Genomic DNA, 27,646 nt, shown 5'->3' on the forward strand with positions numbered 1-27,646 from the left:
CTTCAGTATCTACATTACCGGCACACACTTACAACTTCAACTCTTATGAGCCCCAACAAAGCAATGCACACTCAAAACCGTACATGTTAAAACTTCTACTTCTACACCAATAAGATTCCCCAAAATTTAACTTTTCAATTATTGCAACACAGAAGTCCAATCTTTCTTCATCATACAACATAAACCCACATAGAAAAATTTAAGTCTGATACTACAATGGGATAACGATAACAAATTTGAGTATGAACCCACATAATATAACATGACGCATCAACACTTATATCATAAAAAAGAGAAAGATTGATTTTTTACTTACCCTTTGCACGTGGAGTTTGATTTCGACGGTTTAACCTCAAAGAAAAAGGACGTTGAATCTTGCCCTCCATGATCCCTCACTTGACAACCCTTTCAAATATTTATTCAACACTTGCTAATTTGGCACAAAATTAACACTAACCAGCATTAAATTAACACTTAACAATTTGTTGAAACAACAACAACAGCCTCAAATTTTGGCGCAATCAAAAGTTATCTTCAGTGGAGCAAGTATAAAACAAGACTTTAGCTAGAGACATAAAACCTAAGAACAAATAAGATTAGAACTTTGAGAAGCAAAGTACAGACTGAAATGTGTATAAAAACTGCCCAGATCTAGAAGCTTATTCTTATTACAAACCCAAAATTTCAAAAAATTGATCTTGAGGAAGTTTTTTAAAGAAGAATTTGTGCCAAAAGCACCAAATTACAATACGATATGACCAAAATACCCTTTTGTACGCATCTAATACCTAAGGAAGTCATGTAACGATGTGAACTTCATCACCCTCACTTGAGAGGCTCTAAAACTCACAAGTTTAAATAAAAGGAAGAATTGTTTTAGTGAGAGTACATGTGCGAATCGTGAACATTATCGTTAGCGATACTATTTAATCTCAACTAAGCATGAGCGTTTCATTATACAATCATTTTTCGTTCAATATAACTCACACTTGATCCAACTCACTCCTAATCTTCAGATACCACTTATCGGTGTGAGCAGCGCTTGCTATAATCTGGAATACTAGTTTAATACATAACCCATGATTCAATCTAATTTTATTGTAGCATCGCACAATATATATCTATTCACATATAGTTTTTTCAAAATATGTTTTTTTGTTGTTCTTTTTTTTTTCAACATAGTGCCTGCTCTGCCCTCATTCATCTTCCTTCTCCAATCCATCGTTTATACCTCAATTTGTAAAGCTCCTTCCATCTAAAGTAACGATCTTCAGGGTTTAAAATCGGGTGAACAAAGTTTAGATTTTATTTATTTGTTTATTTAAAAAGTCTTTTGGTTTGGTTGTTTTTAATAAGAAGAGAGAGTGAGAGATGGAGCAAGAGGTGAAGAACAGAGCAGTATTGCCAACTACTTGATTCAGAGAGTGCAGATGTATGAAAATACCCAAAAGCCAATCAAGAGCAGGCATTGGACATCTTAACAGATTCTTCAGCTGAAATTACCAGAATTATCCTCCGATGAACCCAACTGTAAGCAAAGAGAAAAAACCCTTTTTCTTGATTTAGTTTTTGTTTCATTTGTATGTGAATTTCTTATGCATATTGAAGAAAGAGGTTAATTTTGTGGCAACCCTTTTGTTTCGAGTAAAGTCAAGAATTTTGCTTATTATGTGAACGGTAAGCCTATTTTTCATTGGAGGAATTTGATTCATGGCCCTATTTTGCATTATATTAAGGAGCCTATTTTGGGTAGATGTGACTTGCGTGGAGAGGTGGGATTTTGCTCATCCTCTTTGCAGTGCCTTGAATGAGATGATTTTTGGATAGGGCGAAAGTGCAGCTGAATTGTAGAATTTGTTTTTTATCATCCTGTGAATCTGTGTTTGTATACAGATTGGCTTCTTTTCTCTCTCCAAATGCAGCTTTATTGATTGTACTTAAATCTGTGTTTGTAACGTCCTTAACCTTGCATATAGTGGGATTAAGTTTTGATGTAAGAGCAACATTTGACAATAATGAATCAGTGACTTTATCGTATGCTTATTATGCATTTTGAATATTAATATTGAAATTCAATAAACTTACATGTTAATAGCTAAGCATCTGAAATATTTTTGGCGAATATTATTACTGAAGTGACCTTCGGCGTCCTTGTAATTTGAAGTAGCAATGGTTTGCAACAATATATCCACACAGCAGTAACCTTGATAGATCGTTAATTTGATTTTGTGATTAATAAACGTGTTTGTTTGGCGTGTTCATAAATGTCTTAGGCTTTGCAGCAATAATAGCATTACGGTTGTAGTGAATGAAAAAAAGTATAGCACTGGTACTACTGCATTAGGTTTGTAGATTGTTCCTAAAACTTCATAGATGAATTTCATGTTGGCTCTAAGATGATAAATGCCTTTCTTTTTTTCTTCTCTTTAATTGCTTTTTGTCATAGATTAGTGTCTTGCTCTACCCGATGATTTGAACTCTTGAATTGTTTCTGCTTTTGCAGATGTTAATATTGAGTCACCACCCTCTATGCATCCTTGCAAGAGACTTTGTGATATGACAGGATACGAGGTATGGGATCTGTCTGGAAGAGTGGTCAATGGTCTTAGTCAGACATTTTTGTTTATATTGAGCATCCTTGAATGATGCGCTATGCTTCCAGAATTTGATAGGTTTTTGACTTTCTTGGAATCTGAAAGCTTTCAGAACTTATACTGCTCATTTACGATCCTGCATAGAACATCTTCAGCCCATGTTTTCAACAATAGTGCCTGCTCGCCCTCCTCACTCTTATCTATCCCCATATTTGGCTGGAAACCCTGTGTTAGATTTAGTGCATTTGTAGTTGGTTTTGGAAGATATAGAAGAATAACATGTTATATTTTTCAAATCCCAACTGAATCATTCCGCTTAAGTTTGATTAATCTAAAATTGAGTTTGAGTTACAGCTTTTTTGGTTGTGTTATTATTCAACTCAATCCAGGTGCTAATATAAACAACAAGATTCATTTCATATTTGTACATGCAGGCACCTTACTACGATCCAAGGACTAATCTCCGCTATGCTAACGCTGAGTCTTCAAGCTTGTAAGATCACTTCCTAGCGAGTATGTACAAAGATATCTAGCTCTGAGAAATGCAGCAGTTGTTCTCAAGTGACCTGGAAATTTTCAGGAACAGCGGCTGTCTATACCCCTGTTTGTTACCAATCAAACAGAATATTTGTTTTAACCATTTCTTGTTTATGTAGAATATATTAAATCAAAGAGAGAATTCTATGAAACTTGACAATAAAATTTCTAAAAGTCATTTCTCCCAATTTTTTTAAACAGAATCGAATTTTGTTATAATATATATATATATATGAAATATTTTATTATTTAAAACCCTTTCCTTTTAGAAGATTTATATATTATTACATGGGTTTTCTATTAATTTATTTATGTGACATGTCTTCCCCCTGCCACGAATCACTAAATTCGCCGGCAAGCCGCCGCTGTCAAACTAGTTTTAACTCCATCTCGGGCCTCTCGTTTAAGCATGGAGACAATTTGATTGCTTTGATGTAATTTGAGAATACTGTCCTGTAGAGCTTATAGGACGTTGAACTGAGGATGAAGTTCTATGTATTCTTTGGTTACCGGATAACCAAATCAATTAAAGAATCAATCTGAATGGGCTTCGTGGTAAATTGTGTCTTTATTTTTTCTGCATTAGGTTTAAAGAATCAAATATTTAGTTACATTTATTTAAAAATGAAATGTTTAAACGGCAGATGAATCGACATGATAACACATCTTATTTTATTTATTTTTTTTTTTTTTTGAAGGAGAAAATTTAGCTGCCTGATCATCCCAAGTTTTCGATTTAAGAAAATGGCATGGAAACGTTCATCATTTTTTTTTAATTTAGAGATATGAGTGCATAGTTAGGATTATTAACCGTCAGTGCACGATCGCTTAAGCGATTTGTGTATCGCTTAAGCGATCTTGTTCCTAAACACTTTGTCGCTTAAAGCGATCGTGGGCAATATATACTTTGCCCTTTTCTCCTGAATTTTGACAAACTAAAATTACAACACGTATAATTCCATACTTTTCCTCAATTTGACAACCTAATTCCAAACTAAAATCACCAACAAATATTTAGACATGTAATAAAATACACAATATAAAGATAATTTATTAAAGGTAACATAAAATTTAAAACTCAATAATTGAAAACAATAACTCATCAACGGTTGCCCTTCGCAACTCCCTGAACATCCTTCTTCGAATCGAACCTAATACTTCTGGCAACTGCTTCTCTTGTGACAGGTTGCTTGCAAATTGAGCACTTATTCATCTTCCGGGGAACCTCAAAGGCTGATGGATACGCTTAACCCTTTTTCCTCCCTTGTGTCTTCTTGAATGGCGTGGAGGATAATGTCAGCCACCCTGCGCACAACCCACTGCTCTTCTGGAGGCACCAGATATATCTTCTGAATATGCTGCTGTAGTGATCTGTCAATAGAAAGGGGAGCAAAGTCCATGAAATTCTTGAACCAAAATCCACTCCGTTGGTGTTCAGTGCTGCTAGTGCATGAGGACAAGGATAACGTTGAATGTCAACCACTTTAGCTGCAAGTTTTTGTAACAAGGTTAACTAGGGCACCGACCATAGCCGCAATAGTAACTCTTGAGCATTAAGAGATAGCAACAGTGCATTTGACAGTCCATATGTTCTCGCAATAATTTTCAGCTACGGAACAAGGGTTGTAGTAAATTATCTGACTCCGTACGACGCTCATGGAACCACGGACAGTGTCCTTTGGATTGCATCAAAAAGTGCAACTATTGAAACCTTTTCTTTAACAACTTCGAATTTATGGACTCAGCTATTTCGTGGCGACATCAAACCTTCTTCCAGGAAAGTAAGCTCTACTCCACTCTGAACCAACATGCTAAAGATACTTAGCAACTCTAACATCCTTGATTCGGATTTGCTGGAAGTGCTCCTCGACTCATCAACCCGATAACTGTCGGCCATGTAGTATGTCTAGGAGGCCAACACTTAAACTTTTGTTTTATTCTCACCAAGGTGCCTCATACAGAATCCGTATGTGTTACGTAATAGTGGCAATCCCCTTCTTATAGAGTTGTGCCTAGTGCATATTCACACAACTCGTCACTGTCAGGCACTATCGTACGTAACTGCTGAAAAAACCAGTCCACGACTCGCATTCTCAAGATCAACCACACACCATGCAACAGATATGTGTGATTCTCGCTGCCTGTGCAGTGGCCACCAACAATGTACCTCCATACTTTCCCGTAAAAAGCAACCATCAACAGCCAACACCTTCTCATGTTTACAAAACCCCTAAGCAAAACCATAAGCAACAAAAAAATATTTAAACACATATCCTGTCCCACTTCAAAGCGTCTGGCTACCTGGTTTGTCACTCAACATATAACGGTACGCTTCTATTACTGCTACCCGTGCCCGCGTGCCCTCACAAAATCTTGTGCAGTTGTCTCCCTTTCCAGCATTTCCAGTAACTAACAGCACATCCCAACTCTGTGCGCACAAGTCTCTGAATGTCTTAGGAGATGGACCTTTCCCGACGAACGACTTTTGACAATTGTCCAATAACATCAGCGGACGCTTGTCGATGCTCACCTGAAATATGTCCCAAACACATTGTGTGCTCACGGGTATATGTGCTAAGAATAAACTTTTCCGACTCCCGCCAACCTTCTACAAAACCCGCCACTTGCACTTTCGTCACGACATGCAACCGTCACAATGAATTGACTTTTTGGTGATGAACTCAAAATTACCTTTCACAACAACAGTTTTAGCTTCCTCACCACTTCCTCTTTGTTTCAAATAAATACCCTATGCGCACCTCCGATCCATCCGTAAACACATGAGCTGATCCCTACTACCTCCAATTGCCCCCTTTGAACCTGCATAAACGACCATATTGTTCTCTTCCTCACTCTACGCCTTCTGCATAATCTGTATTTAAAGGAATCTCTACATCTGTGGACATCTAGGGTCCTCCTCCTCAACATTTTCATTCTCCCCATCACCAACCCTTCTATAGTTCCTCCTCACCACCCAATTCACCGTCTACTCTTGTTTTTCACTAACAATCATGGCCTCGTAGTTCAAATTAAAACCAGCAAATCTCCGCCTACTCCTCGTTATCCCCTTCCTTGGAACCAACTTCCAACGGTTTTTCTACATAAGAAACCCTTAAATCGGCCTCGAACCACTATCGGCCATATCAATCTAATAACTCACACTTTCATCCGACTTTAATATAGCAGGAGTACCTATAATTTTCAGAGCTCTGCTTAAACATACTTCACAACTATATCACTACGCGGCAACTCAAATAACCTCTTTCTAATTATTTCATCAATCACTCATCAAAACTAACCTCTGTCTCACAGCAATTGGTATACTTCTGCTCTTCCCATCCACTTCCACCACTTTCTTCCTCCACCCACTCACCAAAATACTCAACACCCAAAACAATGTCCCATGTATAATAATAGCCAACTACCGTAATGCAAGAAAACAATATCTTAAATGCTGTACAAGGTTCAAATATTTTAAAAATCTGCACATTCGCATATTTGGTCTGATGTTCGCTTAAGCGATCATGGTTATTATACGGATCGCTTACGCACTTGATCGCTTAACGATCTTATCCCTTACTGATCGCTTAAGCGTATGCTCCCTACAACAGACTTTACCAGATCGCTATAGCGATCTTATGCCACATACCTGATCGCTTACGATCTATCTGCTGCATTACCAGACCTACCGTCCTTAAGCGATACACCAGATCGCTAAGCGTCCATGTACCCAGAACACATTTCAGTCATCTCCACCTACAATCGATCCATCATACCAGAATAAATACCCAGAAAATTTTCAACAAATTTCACTCCTTTCAACTTGCATTACATCAAACACAACCCAACAACCTAAACAACTAAATCAAAATCATAACCCAAACCCCATCCATTATTAAATCTTTGTAAATCTAAATATAAAATGAAAAGGAGATACACATACTTAGACAAAATGTCAGGAGGAGGAGAGAGGGGACTTTTTGCCGAGAATGTTAATGGTGGAGGAAGAAGAAAGTTAATGGCAGAGGAACAAGAAGATATAGAGGAATAGGAAAGAAGATGTACAGGAAGGAGGAAGAAGAAGAAGATCGAGGAGAAGAAATAGACGAAGCAAGAAGAAAGAAAAGATGCAAGGTGAGATCGTTATGGGGGGAAGGGAAGGTGTTTGGGTTTTTTTGCAACATTTCGTTTGTGGAAATATAGTATAATTTTGAAAGATTACATAATACTTCATTACCCTAATTAAGCACATTACCCTTAATCATATATTATTAGTTAACACTTTAAAACTTGATAGCCTTTAATTAAATGTAAACTTCAAATGTCTTTTTAATAAACTCCCCGAGTGTTTTTGGTGTCGTTTTTTCCGAAGTAAGGTCATTGCAAAAGGCAAATGCATTAAAGAGATATGTTTTGGCAATTTCACAAACCTAAGGTTTTCAAAATCCCAAACTTATGTCAGTATCAATCTTTCCTATTCAAACCACCTTTATGATTTCGAAAATTGAAGGTTAAATGTAACCCGTCAGTTGTTTTTTCGGTTTGAGGTGGTTTTCACTAAATCCAAAATTTCCGATTGATCAACACAACCAATTTATAAGTATTCAATTTTACCTTTTTTTAATAAAATTATAAGATTTAAATAAATCATGCTATTGAACTTGTATTTAATTTACAATCTATATAAATTTTTTTTTTTTTTCTGTTTGTCTTCACACTTTCAATAACCAAAATCGAATTTACTAAAGTATGAAACATTTCCACTTCTTCCGAAACACATCATCTGCAAAGTCTATCAAGAAAATGCAAGTTAACAAATTGTCTTTTTAAATTCATTCCTTTCGTTCTAAAATCTTCTCTTAATAAAGATTAGAACTCGATGACTTCTTTATCTGCAAACCATCTGATTAATGTATTGTACAAACAACCTTAGGTCCATATCCCTTTCTAATTAAATCTTCCATTTATAAGATCAATTTTATGTTGTTTATAGAAAATGTTTTAGAGGTGCGCCACGAGCAGCGAAGTCGGATTTGAAGTTCATCAGAGACTATACTCCAATAATAGATGGAATCAATTAGAAAGAGAAAATTTATGCTATAAGACTTTTCTATTCTAATTTTCAAAGCATCATATTTGCAGAAATTAATGAAATATGAGACAAATCTTGAACCTTTCTCTCAATGTTTGATAGCTAATTCTTTCAATTATTTTTCTTTTCATTGTAGGATGGATCATTATGTTTTATTTAATATTCTTTTTTGTTTTTATTGTAAATTTTCCATCTTCTCCCCTTGTTTTTATATCTTGAACACACTTTTGGATAATTTTAATAATGTTTAATCACGATACTCATAGAAGCCAAGTTAATTCAAGAGAATCCATGAATTTTAATGTTAAAACTTTATAATCAATGTTTGCTTATTGATTAAATTTTTTTTACGTCATCGAGAACATAACTACTTTTAATACTTCAATATGCTTAATCAAAATGATTACTATTAATTTAATCTCCTTTATAAAAATATTATTTAAGTGCAAACATTTAACTTTAAACATGATAAACTGATTACTTATATTAAGTAAGAAAGACCACAAGATATTGTTGTGTGTGATTTTTGCCGTAAGCTCAAAAGTCTCGTAGCCCGAAATCAGTAGATCGACGTGGTCTCAAGTCATGGAATCTTGAAGTCCGACTCAACATACCCTCGTCGCTACCATCCAATAAAGCTATTCGACAACTAAGGGTTAGCCTTACTCGAACATCTCGGAGGGATAAGAACGAATCAATATTTGCGCGATCCTCGCGCAATCACTAAAATCATGAAATCGCTTGCCAAGTCTGATGGCAATCCCGGAGTTCTCTCTAATTCCTTTGGTGTAAACTTGTATAAGTACCCCTTCCAATATAGAAAGGGGTTAGCAAACCAAATTGATACTCATGGGCGTGAAGTTAGAACCAAGCTAATTCCAGGAGGCGACATGGGAAAGACCCATGGGGAACAAGTTAAGGTGGCCAGGGGGATCTCGCACCTAGTGACTTAGTACATAAAAGCAACAAAATGACATAATTCATATATCACTTAAACCCTCTCAAGTACTCGCTAAAAATTAGAATGAATATATAAAATACCATGGAATAACGTTTATCCCATTCATGGGGATTAGTAATACCCATTCCGAAAATAGAAAGTGAAACAATTAGATCTTTTTTGAGATTGGTACAATTCATGATCAACAGGTACAAGCGAAAACCCCATTCTCGATTCTACGAGAATTTTTATGAAAGCATCCAAAGAATCATTAAGATGCTGTGAAACAAACATAATCTAGGAGATATGATATTCATTCAAAATAGACAGTAAAAATGAATATATGTGTACGGAAATTTAATCAGGCAAGCATACAATGATATTCCTATTCTTCCTCAGACATTTTCCAGACCAAACATTTTTCACATTTTCCACAAGCATGAATGCAAGGCCATTGCTGTTCGGAACACAAACCAATAGTGCTCTAAGGTCCATCTTTCTGCATTAGGATTTTCTATCTATGACAAATAGTAAAGGGATTCTCCGCTAAATAGAATCAATAGGTACAAAACAGCAAAGAACCTAACTTTGCACTGTGAGTATTCAATGTTATTTTAGACAAATAGACCACCAACCCATAATAGTTTCATGATCTTGTTAGATCCTATACCATTGGTCATTTGTACATAAAGGAACTTGATCGCCATCTAATGGACTAAAATTTCTCTAAATCTTGGGGTAAGGGATTAGGCTATCCTCATCACAAATTGGATGAAATAAGTGTTCCACAGGAAACATATTAGAACTTTACCCTTTTTGAATAAATGGGTATGAACTTGACATATCTGGAAGAAAATTTACAATAGTTACTGATATATATTTTTCGTCCTCAAACAGTATCGTTTGTCATATTGTGTTTACAGAAACATAATACAAAACCTTGTTTTTTATAAGAAAGAAGTTTTCAATTACTGCTACTAGTTACATGTAACATTTAACCTAGAACTCTCACTTCTTAAGGATCATTTCTCTGAACTCATTATTTGACTTCGCTTCCCATCTTCCACTTCCCCGGCTTTTGAATTTGTCAAGGGACACCAAGTGGTCTGACGTTCCTTGGCATTGCAAGTGTTTCCTCCCCTCAGCTGAATGTTATCACTACGTTTATTAGCAGCAGAGTGTGGCGCTCTAAGCCCCCGAAAGTCTTATTACTACTTGCGCTGCCATTTAACCCAAGAGTAAGAAAATGAAATGTAGAAGTATAACGAACGTCTATAGACTGCATGGACACAAACAAACACACACAAGTAATACAAAGATAAAACATAATCCACTTAGCCTATAGTTTTATAGTATGCAACGTCCCAGACAGATGCTCTATAGTAAAGGCAAGCTAGAAATGGGCAAATCTGTATGGGACTATGGTTGAGTCTCATAGCATATCCCTTGCTATCAAAATGAAAAAATATGCTCTATACAGTTGACTCTTTTACTTAGAAATTAAGCAATTTTACCATAATTGAATTCAACCCTTCTGCAGTTTATAGACTGCATATCGTCTCTAGAAAGACATCCATCTAAAACCAAAAGCGTAGAACTAAATGATTTATTGACGCATGAAAGGAAGAAATCAAATTGAAGTTTCAGTGAGCACCTTGAGAAATTTGATCAAAGAATACACTGCATTTAGCAGTTTCAATCTCCCTAAAGCATCAGCCATGCTGATCTCCCAGTCTCATAAATAGTTTCTTAGGGCTAATTTCTGTGTACAGTCCACATTATGCAATTGAAGTTTAAGGTCAGACAATTGTAAATAAGGATTTGACTTAAGACTGATGTGCACATGGAAGGTCCAGTGTATGCTTCCCCTTTTTCATTTGAAGCATAAAGCCAAAGAACATTGACAATAATGAATGAGAGAAACAGAGTCATACCCTTGACTTTCGATGAACTTGTCCTGCAGAATTCGAACAAATTCAATCCCCCAACATCGCTAAAGAATTTTTTCAGATCTTCAGAAGTTCCTGAAAAAAATTTAAAACCATCAGAATCTCTCTGTATTTGCCTATCCACATTAAAAAAGAATAAAAAGCAGTCTCTCTCTGAAGTGCGAGAGAATCCTACTTGCCCTGAAGTTAAGGTTTGATAAAAATGCAGTACACTTGTCAGTGTATCCTTTGGCTCTTCCATGGTGGAGTCTTTGATGTGCTAGTCATTTGGATGCTCTTCAAACTTGGGTTTTCTTTACTATTCGTTCTTCACTAAGTTTGTGCTCGTCCCTTTTCTTTCCCATGCACTTTGTTTGGTTTTTGGACAGTATTTTTCTGCCGCTTAGCTGGATTGCGTCAGTCATGTTCAGACTGTTTTCTCTTTCCTTAACACTTTTCTTATGTGACTTCTCTTTCTGATCTAGTAGTTCAGGACAGATTTGGCTTCCTGCTGTAACCTAAATAATTGCAGCTCTTCCAAGCGGGTGTAACCCAAAGGAACAAAGACAAGCATCTTTACGCATTGAGTTAAAATAGCGAGGACTCATACATTCAATAAATACACAGATGTATCATAATTCAGTGACATCTTTAACAGTTACGTAACAACTTGACTTAAAAGTTAAATTGATAATTAAGCATCCAACAACCATACTTAAAATTTAACACAATCTCGTGCTGAACACCCAAATGCACCCTAATAACATAAATACAAATACATATTTTAATCTAAATAAGAGCCTATTGATAAAAATTTTAAATAGTGTTTTATTTTCGAAAACAGGACTATAAGGAATTTTATGAAATAAGTTTTTATTAAAATAAGTTGAAATGTTTTCAACAATTTTTTGCATATAATCCTAAAAATTAGTGTAAAATTAGAAAAAATTCATTTCTCGGTCTTATATGTTTTTAACTTCAAAAACAATTTTTGAATCCCGAATAATTTTTAAATATTTAAAATTTTGAGATAAAACTTTAAATTTTTATTGTAACTTAGTTTTTCAAAATTTTTCTGAATCACAACCAAACTGCCCAAATCACTGAGAGATTAAACCAAGGCTGTGTGACCACCTTGCTACAATACTCTTAAGTTATCACTTAAACTAAAATTTAAATGGCAATGATCCACCAGTAGTATTTAAGCTACAAAAGAGAAGAAAGATGATCATAATACACAGAGGCACATAAACACAACTCATTTACAAGCACATCATTTGAGGTCATCAAAGACACTGCAACTGGCACATTTTTCAAACACATATTGTTACTAGATAAGGTGGACATCGCAACCACTAAAATATCTAGTTAAACACTTCAATTGTTTTTTATAAATCTATACATACTATTCTCAATAGCAATGCAAATGCATCATACACATTAACTAAAAAAGAAATACTGATTAATTGGCACTTAAAAACAAATAATTAAAATGAGCAGAATGTGTACCTTTGTGCAGCTGTGTCAAAATCTTCAAGTGTCCCGTATTCCCCCTCAAGCAACCGTTGTGGCATATGTCCTGAATAACTCTGTTTTTTAGGAAAAGAATATATCAACAAATCCAAGGACTAACAATTGAAGAAAGTCCACCTGGAGTTTGGACCCAAAACAATATTTTCAATATCATAAAATCAAGAAGCAAGAATTGTCAGTAACTTTAGATGATACTGGAGCATCGATGAGATCATATAATATGAATGGGGGGGAGCAGAGCAGGAGCAGAGCGGAGCAAGAGTGTGAAAACAATCCGAAATAGTACGCCAATCAAGATAAGATGAAAATAACAAGGTTAACTTTATCAAACACACCTAAATGATCATAGAAAGAGAGAACTGAATGACTTTGATAGGTCATATAAATTATCACAATCATAAGTTTTATTTAACCTATACGCTATTTCATGAACACTCGAAAGTAAAGCTTGAATTTCTTCGAACATATTGGAAAAATAAGCCTAAGTGGAAGATATCAGCCTATTGTGTTTCAAAACTACTCTGCTACCTTGCTTAAATGTGATTGCTTCATATATGCCACATTTCATCAGAGTATCAGTAACTCTAAGTTTGAAGTCAAAAAAAAAAAAAAAAAAAAAACGTCATGGATTTTCAACTAGCATGATCCCCACGATACTGTCTATATCATTTCGTATGATTGGAAAAATATTCAAAATGACATTTTAAACCATTGTGATTCTGGTGACTGAGTAACAGGTTGACCTATTGCAAGGCCACTCTCTAAAAATATTCTCAGCTGCAGAGCTGATTCTATGTTAAGAGTTCAAAAGATCTCCATAAATTGCCCCTTTGATAAACAACATTTTAACAACCTTGACTTAAGCCATTTGTCTGGTTCTCACTTCCATCAGCAACAAAAAGAAGATAAAGATAGAAATGTTTGCATTGCAATGACTATCAATTGATTAATAAAGCTGCATCTTATACTACTAAAAGCAACAATTTTCCCCAAAAAAAAAAAAAAATGAGAAGGAAAGAAAAACCAGTTTAAAAACTTTCAAATTCAAATCCTGTCCAAAATCAATCTAGAATAATTGAAAGCAAGTAATGTAAAGAATTATACCTCTGAACCTGTCCCACTAAATCTTTACTGTAGCATCTCCTGTAGATACCTAGCTTCATTTAAATGTCCCAATTCAATTTCCATAGCATATAACCTTGCTAGGCTTCCACCATTGACCCGCACAGACAAAAAGCAAGTTATGCGAAAAAATACCGAGATCAATCATATTAACTACACAGGATAAGAAAGAGAAAAAGATGAAGGGCCAACCAGGCTCTCCCAAAACCCCGAGCTACGCTTGATCTTTTCCCAAATTTACTCCAAATGACCTGCTAATTTCTAGTCTATAAAGTTGAACTAAAAAAATGTATGGAAAAAGAACATGTGAAACACTATAAATATCAAGATTTACAGGCCTAGATATTTGAGAATATCAATGAATGAAGTTAATTGTTTGCACATATACATCGTCCAGTAAACTGATCAGCTTGATAGATGAACTTGAGCTGCTACCATTATTGTCGTAGTTGAAGTAGAACCATTCCACAATTCCTCATATACACTTTCGCTTACTGAAATTTACACCAAAATAATCCTCAAACCCTTAAGATCTACTACATGTGCAATCCAAACACAACCTGCAATCTGCCACCTCCATATATGTACTTACAACAGAGATTACTTATGTAGTTCTGACTGAAAGCTATCATTCTCAATCATCCCCATCACCATCCCTATCAAATTCGAACAATAAAAGTGTTTACTGACCTTCTGCTTAGCGTAACCAATATAGAGCATTTGGTCAGCTGGATGAACTTTTGCAGGATTCTGCTCCGAAAAAATGTTTATACTCGCTAAAGTTTTATCACGTAAACATCATTTCGCTTTGGACCGGAAATTGAGAAGCGCTTCAAACATTCACTATAATTTTCGGCCTTCATTAGTAACTGCATGACTAAGACATTGTACATTCAGTCGGCTTCACATTTCTCTCCACCTCTTGAAGGAGTTCAACAACTTGGGTATCTCATTATTCTTGAGGAAACCAAACATAAGCTAGTAAATGTGACTACATCTGGAGCACAACCATTTCCTCCATATATGACAACAACTCATTTGCCATTTCTAGTTTTCCATTTTTACACAGCCCTTGATCAAAATGTATATGTACAACGTCTGGCACAGGTTTCCATGAAGACAAAATTTCTGAATAGGTCCCAAGCAGTTCCACCCTCTCTGTTTTACATATCCATCAATGAGGAACTCAACCTTCAATGCTGACGCAAACTTATTATTTACAAGAGCATTAAACATTTCCAATGCTTCCAAAACACATTCGTTCTTGCAAAGTCCATTAATGAAAATGCTAATGTCCGAGAATTAGAAAAAGCATCGTAAGTCGCATCTCACCAACTGAATTCCGTGCATCTTTCACCTTAGCTATAAAAAAAAGCCGTTAACAGTGTTATATGTAATCCATCAGGCCTAATTCCTTTTGAAATCATCTCTCGATAAAGACTAAGAGCTTCATTGACTTCTTTATTCTTACAATACCAATTGATTAAAGTATTGTCAAACAACATCAGGCCTTACCCCTTTCTGGTTATAGAATCAAACAATTCCCTTGCATCACCGATTCTATGGCCAGCAATAACCGTTTTCAAATGTTTAAGTAGAATGTTGGAACCACACCTCTCTGATCATATATTCCAACAATATTGTCTAGCCTTCTCAACCAATCCACCTTACAAAGACCATCAATTATAGTATTAAGCACAACATCTGGCCTACAAATAACACCAAATTCTTTATTCCCTTAACCATCTCTCATGAAACTTAATGGCAACACTTATTTTCCCTGTTTTACACAATCCACCAATCAAAGTGTGTGCAAGTGATCACATTAGCCCTACAACCAACACAACCATTTGCATACAATTCCATTGATTCCATAATCTTTCTCTCTGCACACAGACCTTTAATCAAACAAATAAGTCACGATATCGGGGCTAAAACATTGAGAAAGTTCAAGTTCTGTCTCATATTTCATTAATTCTCTCGCAGAAATGATGTGTTGAAAAATTAGAATAGAAAAGTCTTATGCTATAAATTTTTTCTCTCTTCTAATTGATTCCATCTATTTTGGAAGTATGTCTCTGATGAACTTCAAATCCAACTTCTCTGCCTCGAGCGCACCTCTAATAATAGTTTCCAATAAACAACATAAAAACTGATCTTATAAATAAGAAGTTTTAACTAGAAAGGGATATGGACCAATGTTGTTTCTGCAATACTTTAATCAGTGGTGTTGCAAGAATAAAGAAGTCAACGAGGTTCTTAATCTTTATCAAGAGAATTTAGAAGGAATTAGTCCTAATGATTATAACTGACAATTTGTTAACTTGCATTTTCATTGATAGACTTTGCAAGAATGAATGTGTTTCGGAAGAAGTAAGTTTTTCATACTTAGTAAATAATATCGATTTTGGTATAATTAAAAGTTGAGAAACAAATAGAAAAAAAAAAAAATTATATATCATTGTAAATTAAATCACAAGTTCAATAGCATGATTTATTTAATCTATAATTTATAAAAAAAAAAAAGGTAAAATTGAATACTTATATAAATTGGTTTGTTTTGTAGAGGTGGAACAATGGGCGGTTGGCGGTCAACCCTAACCCGCCCCAATGAAGAGGGTTCAACTCGAACCCCAATAGGCGGGCCGGGTTGCTAATATGCAACCGCCAACCTAGCGGGTTGCTTTTTTTTTTTTTGCAATAGCCAACCGGTGGGTTGGCCCAAAACCCTAAACCCTAAGGTTGGCAAGCCAACCACCGGTTGGCCCAAAAAAATTAAAAAATTAATTATTTTTTTCAAGTTTCTCCCATTTTTTAGTTCTTTTTAAAACTATTATGATTGAACTCTTACAATAATTTTACACAATAATATAAACTATACTTCTAAATCATAAATTTAAAATGTATAAAATTCGTAATATTTGACACATTGTTATTATTATTTTTATGTACGTAAATATAAAAAAATAAATTATGAAGACTTATTCTCAAATTTCCATGTCTTGTATAAAATATAATTCATTTTTATGCTAAAGTTTCATCAATTGAATAATAATTGTCAATGAGAGAGGTCCTATGAACCCCCCCAAATATTGTTTTGTAAATGTAATTTGTAAATTAATTGTCAATTATTGCATTCTTTTTTCTTTACCAAGTTTTTCTCCCATTGGTTTTTTCTTGGTTAGGTTTTTAATGAAGCAATAGTTGTTGTAATTTCTTATTTTATTTTTTGATAAATAATAAGTCTATTTTTCTTATATTACAATTTTATTGTATTAAAATTGAATTAATATTTGAATGTTAACAAAAAAAAATTAATTGAATTGTTTTGTATTTGAAAAGTTAATTAAAACACATTCATTTATAAAATTGTTAATTAATTATTTGAAAAGTAAAAAAAAAAAAAAACAAAAAAAATAAAAAATCGGGCTAACCCGGCCGACCGCGCCTAACCCGCGGGTTAGGGTTGGCGGGGGGCTGGGCCAACCATTTTCCCAAAATGGGGGCCTAACCCGGCCTGCCTTTGTTGGCGGGGGTTAGCCCGCCGCCAAGTTTGTAACCCCCGGGGGCCGGCCAGTTACTTTTCCACCTTATTTGTTTGATCAATGGATAATTTTGGATTAGTAGAAACCACCTCAAACCGAAAAACACCTGAATGGGGATTTACATTTTTAACCTTCAATTTTCGAAATCTATAGGTAGTTTGAATAGGAAAGATCGATACTTGACATAAGTTTGCAATTTGAAAACCTTAGGTTGTTTGTGAAATTTGTCAAAACATTTCTCTTAATGCATTTGCCTTTTGCAATGACCTTACTTCGAAAAAACAGACCACAAAAACACTCTTCAATTCATACATGCTTTGAGATTCAGATCCCCATTTCGTTCGTCTTCAATCTCTCAAAACCCATCTTCGAAAGTTAATGTTTTATTTTTGTTAGCTCACTTACACAACCCCACATCTTCAGCTCCAAAAAGAAGTTCGATTCTTTCAAAAAACCCCTTGAACGATCCTCACTTGCTAAATTCCTCGAAGAAAATTGTCGATCAGGTGCTTTACTCTGAATGAAGCATTGTACTTTTTTTTTGCATGATTAATCGAACCCCTTTCTCCAATTTCATCATTCACTTGTTTAGTGCTAGCTAAGAAAAGCTATTTGAAGTTATTTCGCTATATAAGCTGTTGAATTAACTGGGTTGTCTCAGATTTAATTCGTTTGAATTTTGATCAATTGCTTCTGTAGTATTGGAAGGGTTTCTGATGGTATGCGTTTTTGCCATTTTGAAGTTGGTTTTAGCCAGATACCGTGACATTTACTTGTTTGATTAAAGGTCTGTGTAGAGAGAAAGATTATGGAATCAATGGATTGTTTAAGAAAATGATTGCTGTTGGTTGTAGGCCTCATGTGATCACTTGCAACACTTTGATTGGTGGATGTTGTGAAACAGGGAAATTAAGTGTTGCCATTAAGTTCATGGAGATGGTTAATGAATAAAGAATTTGGTGTTATTGTAGGCCAATGTTGTTACTTTAATACTATAATTGATGGTCTTTGTAAGGCTGGATTGTGTGAGAAGGCTAGACAACTATTGTTGATCATATGATCAGAAGGTGTGTTCCTAACATTTATACGTACAACATTTTATAACGGTTATTGCTTGGCAAATAGAATCGGTGATGCAAGGGAGTTGTTTGATTCATAACCAGAAAGGGGTATAGGCCTGATGTTGTTTGCTACAATACTTTAATCAATTGGTATGCAAGAAAATAAGAAGTCAATGAAGCTCTTATCTTTATCGGAGATGATTTCAAAAGGAATTAGGCCTGATGTGATTACTAATACACCTTGTTAACTGGCTTTTTTCTTAGCTAAGGGTGAAAGATGCAGGAATTAGTTGGGAATGCGACTTAACGTGCTTTTCCTAATCTCGGACATATAGCATTTTCATAATGGACTTTGCAAGAACGATGTGTTTTGAAGCATTGGAAATGTTTAATGCTCTTGTAAATAATAAGTTTCAGTCAGCATTGAAGGTTTGATTCCCTCATTGATGGATTATGTAAAACAGAGAGGTTGGGAACTGCTTGGGACCATTTCAGAAATTTTGTCTTCATGGAAACCTGGTGCCAGACGTTGTAACATATAGCATTTTGATCATGGGCTGTGTAAAATGGACAACTAGAAATGCAAATGATTTTGTCATATATGGAGGAAAATGGTTGTGCTCCATAGTAGTCACATTTACTACGCTTATGTTTGGTTTCCTCAGAATAATGAGATACCAAAGTTTGTTGAACTCCTTCATAAGATGGTGGAGAGAAATGTGAACGCTGAATGTACAATGTCCTTAGTCAGCAGTTACTAATGAAGGCCGAAAAATTAGTGAATGTTGAACGAGCTTCCTCAATTTCCGTCCAAAAGCGAAATTTGTTTTACGTGATAAAACTTTAGCGAGTATTAAACATTTTTTGCGAGCAGAATCCTGCAAAAGTTCATCCAGCGACCAAATGCTCTATAGGGTTACGGTAAGCAAAGGTTCAGTAAACACTTTTATCTGTTCGAATTTGATAGGATGGTGATGGGGATTGAGAATGATAGCTTTCTGTATCAGACATACGATACGTAATCTCTCTGTTGTAGTACATATTTTGGAGGTGCAGCATTGCAGTTGTGTTTGATTTGCACATGTAGTAGATCTTAAGGGTTTGAGGATTATTTTTGGTGTATTCAGCAAGCAAAAGTTGTATATGAGGAATTGTGGAATGTTCTTACTTCAACTACGACAATAATGTAGCCGCTCAAGTTCATCTATTCAGCTGATCAGTTTACTGGACGATGGTATGTTGCAACTGATTAACTTCATTCATTGATATTCTCAAATATCCAGGCCTGATAAGTCTTGATTTATTATAGTGTTTCGCATGTTTCTGTTTCTCAATACATATTCTTTTTAGTTCAAATCTTATAAGACTAGAACTTAGCAGTGTCTCTAATGTAGTTAATCTATTTTTAAGTGGCAATACATTTTGGAAGTTTTAATTGCATGTTGTCATCTTTTTCCCTACTTTGTGGAAAATTAAGTTCTGGCTACTTTCAGTCAGATTTTGCATTATGGAAGCAGGGGATAAAAACATTAATTTCGTTCTTTGGAGTTCCTTTATCTAAGTGTTCTGTAAAATTGAATGACTAGAACTTGTTCTGATGCAGTCTGTCTCACTTTGGTTTGATCGCTTGAATTTATGCAAGAATATGATCCATCTGTACGTGAATTTTCACCTGATGGTATTGCAAGGCAAGAAATCCCCGACGTGCTATAATTGCTGCTGTTTGCATGTTGCTGAGGCAGTAAAATATGGGAAGCATACAGTGAATTTGAGCACGCATTCTCCATACCAAGATGAGATCAGCATTAAGTGAGAATTTATAATATTATATATTAAAACTTTTTAGAAAATGTGCCTGAAGGGGATGCATTCTATTATCAATTTACTTGATTATTTGTCTATTCCATCCTACTGGTTTGTATTATGGTTAATAATGCTTTTGTTTGTGGGTCTTCCTTTATATTCCTAGAACCTTGGCTCAAGTTGCATGCCCTGTTTATTTTAGAAACTTTTTTTCCTTCTTTTGTCATCTCTGTGTAGTATATAATTTTGTTCTTTCTTTCCCTATGAAGTGCTAGTACCAAGAAAAAGTATCTGTTTTCAAAATTTACATTTGGAAAATTACTGCTCTTTTGCAGGAAAAAGAAAAAAGGTTCAGCGCATCCGAAGTATATTTCACGTCAGTTGTCTGTTCCCCTTGCTAACTTAAGGTCAACCTTCTTGCCTACAGTCTTGGGAGGTGAACTGGGGACCGCTCTAGATATTGATCAGTGATTAGATGGATTCCTTCTACTGTTGCCTCAGCGTACCAAAGGCATTGGAGATGTATAATGCTCGAGTTGTTTTGAAGAACAGATTGCAAGGCAGGATATCTGACTCCGAAAATTTCAACAATTCGGTATATGGCATTTACTATCAGATATTGTTTAGACAGCTAAAGGATAATGCTGGGTTCTTATTGATACCTTTAGAATTTAGGTTAAATGGTAACTTGATATGATATAAAGTGTAGAGGTCATGATTTGAGTCTCCCATCTATTACTCCTGCTATATTTGGGTGTCTTTCTGTCTGAATTTGGGCTTGGTTTTAACATGTGAAGTTGCCTGTTACAAAGCTGAATTCATTGTTGTGCCCTTACCTTTTCAGCTTAAGCTTTTAGTCAAGTTGTTTCAACAAAGTTCTGTTGAAATTTCATTATAATTTCAATTTCTTATGGTCTTTCCTGCTTCTAATATAAGTAATCAGTTTATGTAAACTTTAGATCTTCTCTTCTTCTCTTCTTTTCCTGAGGGTGGGGGTTGTCTAAGAACTTGCAATGTGGCAATAGGTTCCCTTTTTTTTTTTCCCCCCTTGTTAAAGTGTCAATGCTATTATTTTATTTTAAATTTTTGCAGATCTACTTGAGTTTGAACATTCTTCTGGAGATCCAGCCCGTGTTCAACTCTCTGACCGTGCTATTACCTAGTTTCCTGTATCAAGTGATCTCTAGCTTGGTTATACTCCTATTTGGATAAAACCTGAAGGTATGTCACTCATATTTTCTCTTTTCAATTCTTTATGTTCCAGGTATTTGTAATTTTAGCAATTAATCATCTCTTTTTCCTTCAGGTAGGAAATATTGTGCAGGATGTTCATTCCAGGGCTAGGAAAAATTGTCCTTGGGTTGGTGATCTTTGGGTTCGATCTTTGCTTGCTTTGGAACGTTGCCGTGCACCTGAGAAAGAGATATCTACTGTAAGTTTTAGTTCTTACCCTTCATCTGTTAAGAATTATGAGAGATTCTTATAAGTGGCTTAAGAACAATGAAGTTTCACGAACTTTAGTGTTGGAATTTCATTATGCTCCTTTTACAAATATAGAGGTTTACTCTTGTTTAAAAAGATTTTTATATCATATTCAGGTCTTTGAGAAGTCTCTTCTATGCACTTTTTCGACCATTGAGGAGGTAAAGATATATTTTCTCTAATTTGCAGGTAAGGAGGTAATTATGCATTGAAGATCTTTGTTAATTGGATCCTCTTTGTTTCAGTACCTAAACTTATTCCTCACTTAAGTGGATGGTTTGAGACGAAGAATCCTTTTGCCTGAAGCAGAAGGGGATGCACTGAATTTTTCATTGATAAGGGAAATGTTTCAGGTTCGCATATGTATACTGTTCATTTTTCCTTGTTAAGATTGAAACTTCTCAAAGACATTTGTAGATGCTCTATTCATGGTGAATTGTAGATGAAGAAAATGTGGACCTTGTAGCTAGTCTACTCTTTATTGGTCCAGGCATAGATCTCTTACGAATGTGTATCAGGTGCTTCTACCCTTAGATTCTGAAGAAAAGTCTTTTTATTTACTTCATTTAGTGTGCTGTTATAGTACCATTATGACCACTTTCTGTAGAAGTTACAGTGCATATCTCTCGATACTCCAAGATGGCTTTTGCTAATTGCTAGATTGTTACCTTTGTTAATTGTTTTGTCATGGAATAGTGTCCTTTACTAAAAAAATTCTCATTCAGCATTGGAGTTCCATGCATGGAAGATATCTTTGTGGATATGTGAATTTATAAAATTTGCATGTCATATTCAATGGGTACATTGTTGTTGTATAATGGCTGTTTTCTATATTTGTGTTTATAAACAATTAGCCTGATGTCTCTTTAGTGTACCATCGAAATTGCAGGCCCTGTATGATTGGATGTATTATATATGCTTGAATACTTAACTGTGAAGTTTCTTCCTTTCAGTGGGCGTTTGATTACTTATCTCAACAGATGAAGAATACAGATGGTTTGCTGCATTTGTACGCTTATTGGGCTCATTTGGAGCTAAATTTGGGAAAATGTCAAGCTACAGCTCCGGGCTTTTGGGAGAGCATGGTTAAGATCTGGTTTGGCCCATTCATCTTTTTCTCTTTCTTATCCTGTATAGTTCAAATATGATTGATTTATGATTCATCTTTGTATTTTTTCTGTATAACTTGCTTTTTGTTTGTGTAGCGGGTCAATGTTGGAAGCCTAGCAAGGTTATATAGCTATGGAAATTGAATTGGGACATTTAAATGAAGCTAGGTCCATCTACAGGAGATGCTACAGTAAAAGATTTAGTGGGACAACTTCAGAGGTATAATTCTTTTACATTACTTTCTTCCTATTATACTAGATTGATTTATGGACAGAATTTGAATTTGAATGTTTCTAAACTGGTTTTTTCCTCCTTCCTTCTCATTTTTTTTTTTTTTGGAAAATTGTTGCTTTTAGTAGTATACGATGCAGCTTTATTTAATCAATTGATATTTGTCATCTACAATGCAAACATTTCTATCTTTATTCTCTTTTTGTTGCTGATAGAAGTTGAAACCAGACAAATGGCTTAAGTCAAGGTTGTTAAAATGTTGTTTATCAAGGAGGGTTATGGAGATCTTTTGAACTCTTAACATAGAATCATGCTCTACAGCTGAGAATATTTTTAGAGAGTAGCCTTGCAATAGGTCAACCTATTACTCAGGCACTAATCACAATGGTTTAATATGTCATTTTGAATAATTTTTCCAAATCATACGTAAATGATATATGACAGTATCTTTGGGGATCATGCTAGTTGAAAATCCATGACGTTTATTTTTTTGACTTCAAACTTTAGAGTTACTGATACTCTGATGAAATTGTGGCATATATGAAGCAATCACATTTAAACCATAGGTAGCAGAGTAGTTTTTGAAACACAATAGGCTGATACCTTTTTCCACTTGGCTTATTTTTTCCAATATGTTTGAAGAATAGTTTCTTAATTCAAGCTTTACTTTCCGAGTTTCATGTCAAAATATGCTATAGGTTAAATAAAACTTATTGATGTAAATAATTTGTATTACCTATCCTAAAGTCATCTAAGTTCTCTCTTTTCTATGATCAGTTTAGGGTTTAGTTTGATAAAGTTAACCTTGTTATTTTCATCTTATCTTGATTGGCTGTACTATATTTAATCGGATTGTTTCCCAACTCTCTGCTCCTGCTCCCGCCCCCGTTCATATTATATGATCTCATTGATGATCTCACTACATCATCTAAAGTTACTGACAATTCTTGCTTCTTGATTTTATGATATTGGAAATATTATTTTGGGTCCACAACTCCAGGGTGACTTTCTTCTATTGATATGTACTGCCTTTTGGATTTGTTGATATATTCTTTTCCTAAAAAACAAAGTTATTCAGGACATATGCCACAACTGGTTGCATTTTGAGGGGGAATACGGGACACTTGAAGATTTTGACCACGCTGCACAGAAGGTACACATTCCTGCTGCAGTTTTAATTTATTTGTTTTAAGTGCCAATTAATCATGTATTTCTTTTTTCAGTCTAATGTGTATGATGCATTTGCATTGCTATTGAGAATTAGTATGTATAGATTTATTTAAAAAACAATTGAAGTGTTTAACTAATGATATTTTAGCTGGTTGCGATGTCCACCTTATCTAGTAACAATATGTGTTTGACTAAAATGTGCCACGTTAGCAGTTGTCTTTGATGACCTCAAATGATGTGCTTGTAAATGAGTTGTGTTTATGTGCCTCTGTACGTATTATGAACTCTTTGCTTCTCTTTTGTCAGAGCTTAAATACTACTGGTGGATCATTGCCTATCTGTTTAAATTTTTAGTTTAAGTGATAACTTAATAGAGTATTGTAGCAAGGTGGTCCACACAGTCTTGTGTTTAAATCTCTCTATGAGATTTGGGCCATTGTTTGGTTTGTGATTCAAAGATAATTTTGAAAAACTAAGTTACAATTAAAAAATTTAAAAGTTTTATCTCAATATTTTAAATATTTGAAAATATATTCGGTATTCAAAAATTGTTTTTGAAGTTAAAAACTATATAAAGACCGAGAAATGATATTTTTCTTGTTTTCTAATTTTACACTAACTTTTACGATTATATGCAAAAACATTGTTTTGAAAACATTTCAACTTATTTTAATAAAAACGTATTTTCATAAAATTCCTTATAGTCCTTGTTTTCGAAAATAAAACACTATTTAAAATTTATATCAAATAGGCTCTTATTTAGATTATAAATTTGTATTTGTATTTATGTTATATTTATGGTTGTGATTGTGGGTGTTCAGCGCACGAGATTGTGTTAAATTTTAAGTATGGTTGTTGGATGCTTAACTATCAATTTAAGCTTTTAAGTCAAGTTGTTACGTAACATTGTTAAAGATGTCACTGAATTATGATACATCTGCTTAGTATTTATTGAATGTATGCAATCCTTGCTATTTTAACTCAATGCGTAAAGATGCTTGTCTTTGTTCTCTTTCTCAGGTTACACCCCGCTTGGAAGAGCTGCAATTATTTAGGTTACAGCAGGAAGTCAAATCTGTTCCTGAACTAATAGATCAGAAAGAGAATTCACATAAGAAAAGTGTTAATGGAAAGAGAAAAACATATTCGAACATGACTGACGAACAGTCTCCAACTAAGCGGCAGAAAAATACTGCCCAAAACCCAAACAAAGTGCATAGGAAAGAAAAGGGACGAGCACAAAACTTAGCTGAAGAAAACAAGTAGAAGCAAAACCCAAGTTTGAAGAGCATCCAAATGACCAGCACATCAAAGACTCCGCCACTGGAAGAGCCAAAGGATACACTGACAAGTGTGCTACATTTTTATCAAACCTTAACTTCAGGCCAAGTAGAGATTCTCTCGCACTTCAGAGAGAGATTGCTTTTTATTCCTTTTTAATGCTGGATAGGCAAATACAGAGAGATAATTCTGATGGTTTTAATTTTTTTTTTCAGGCAACTTCTGAAGATTTGAGAAAATTCTTTAGCGATGTTGGTGAGGTTGAATCTGTTTGAATTCTACAGGACAAGTTCACCGGAAAGTCAAGGGTATGGCTCTGTTTCTCTCATTCATTATTTGTCAATGTTCTTTGTGCTTTATGCTTCAAATGAAAAAGGGGAAGCTATCCATTGGACCTTCCATGTGCACATAAGTCTTACAGTCAAATCCTTATTTAACATTGCTTGACCTTTAAACTTCAACATATGTATGCATAATGTGGACTGTACCACATAAATTAGCCCTAAGAAACTAATTTTAATGAGACTAGGAGATCAACATGGCTGATGCTTCAGGGAGATTGAAACTGCTAAATGTAGTGTATTCTCTTTGATCAAATTTCTCAAAAGTGCTCACTGAAACTTCAATTTGATTTCTTCCTTCCATGTTGTCAATCAATCATTTAGTTCTTACGCTTTTGGTTTTAAGATGAATGTCCTTTCCAAAAATGATTATGCAGTCTCAAATAAACCCGCAGAAGGGTTGAATTCCATAATTATGGTAAAATTGCTTAATTTTCTAAGTATAAAGAGTCTAACTATCTAACTATCTAAGAGCATGTTTTTTAATTTTGATGGCAAGTGATATGCTTAGGAGACTCAACCATAGTCCCATACAGATTGACCCATATTCCAGCTTGCCCTATGTTTGGAACCATTGCATACTAATTTATAATATCCTCTGGTCGATTTTTGAAGGGCCTAGCATATGTGGATTTTGCCGATGATGCACACCTTACTGCAGCTGTAGGAAAGAACAAAGAAATGTTTGTTGGGAAGAAGATAAGCATTGCAAGATCAAATCCGAAGCAAAAGAGAAAGGATTATGCTGGTCATGGGGCCTCTGGAGAACATGATAGTCTAAGTGGAATTAGGTTTTATCTTCGTTGTTACTTGTGTGTGTGTGTGTGTGTGCAATGCAGTCTATAGATGTTTGCATGTTTGTGTTTCTCACTTCTACATTTTATTTTCTTACTCCTTTAGGTTAAATGGCAGCACAAAGTAGTAATCAGACTTTCGGGGAGTCTAGAGCGCAACACTATGCTGCTAATAAATGTAGTGATAACATTCAGCTGAAGGGGAGGAACACATTTGCAATGCCAAGGAATGTCAGACCACTTGGTGTGCCCTCGACAAATCCAAAATCCGTGGAATTGTTAGATGAGAAGGTGAAGTCAAATAATGAGTTCAGAGAAATGTTCCTTAAGAAGTGAGGTTTGTTCCTGGGGTTATATGTTACATGTTAACTAGAATAGCACAGTAATTGAGAAACTTCTATTTCTTATGAAAAACATAAGGTTTTGCCTTAATATGTTTCTGTAAACACAATTATGACCCATGTTGACCTTTGACTTTGATCGGGTTAGTTTGATACGTTTTATCCTTGATCGGGTCGATTTGACCTGTTGATTCGGTTTGACTAGGTCTTCTTTACCCAGTTTCTGCAACTTTTAAACCCGTTTTCTGTAGTTTTGAATAGCCTGGTTTTAGCCATTTTTTTGACGTTTTAGAGGGGAAACTTGAATGTGGATGTATGACCTATGTCAGTGGCACCCCAAATGACATTTTCGTCCCAAATCGGTGTCGTAAATGGCTACCGAAAACACCCAAATGATAATTTTAACCGAAATTTTAAACTAGTATAACTTTGCAACCGTAACTCCGTTTTTGGCAAATAATATATCGTTGGAAAGCTTTTTCAACAAGGATTCCAATGACACCAAAATCGAAAACAGATTCTATTTATAATAAAAGTTATGCTTGATTTACAGTACAGGTTTTAATTATAAAAATCCCAATTTTATGCAATATTTTCTAAATTTGCAACAAACAATTTCATGCTATGCTAGGTAGAGATTCAAATAAATGCTCTAATACCAAATGTAAAACATTTATATTCCAACATTTATATAAAAGTTCATAATATAATCAATTATAAACATGTTAAATACTCATGAAA

General features: G+C 34.8%; 1 protein-coding gene and 1 pseudogene across 1 annotated transcript; both read left to right on the plus strand.

Annotated features, from left to right (window-relative positions):
- The window catches only part of LOC116129701, a 43,977-nt pseudogene extending 17,077 nt beyond the window's left edge, over positions 1–26,900 (plus strand).
- LOC116129676 (chromatin-remodeling complex subunit ies6) lies at positions 1,372–3,209 on the plus strand. Its single transcript, XM_031415399.1, is given in 5 exon segments — positions 1,372–1,398; positions 1,485–1,530; positions 2,504–2,571; positions 3,029–3,071; positions 3,074–3,209. Coding segments are annotated over 5 exon segments (270 nt in total). The 3' UTR covers positions 3,160–3,209.
- Positions 26,901–27,646: the final 746 nt, after the last annotated feature.

This window comes from Pistacia vera, unplaced genomic scaffold, assembly GCF_008641045.1.
Source record: "Pistacia vera cultivar Batoury unplaced genomic scaffold, PisVer_v2 Contig213, whole genome shotgun sequence".
Taxonomy (NCBI): Eukaryota; Viridiplantae; Streptophyta; class Magnoliopsida; order Sapindales; family Anacardiaceae; genus Pistacia; species Pistacia vera.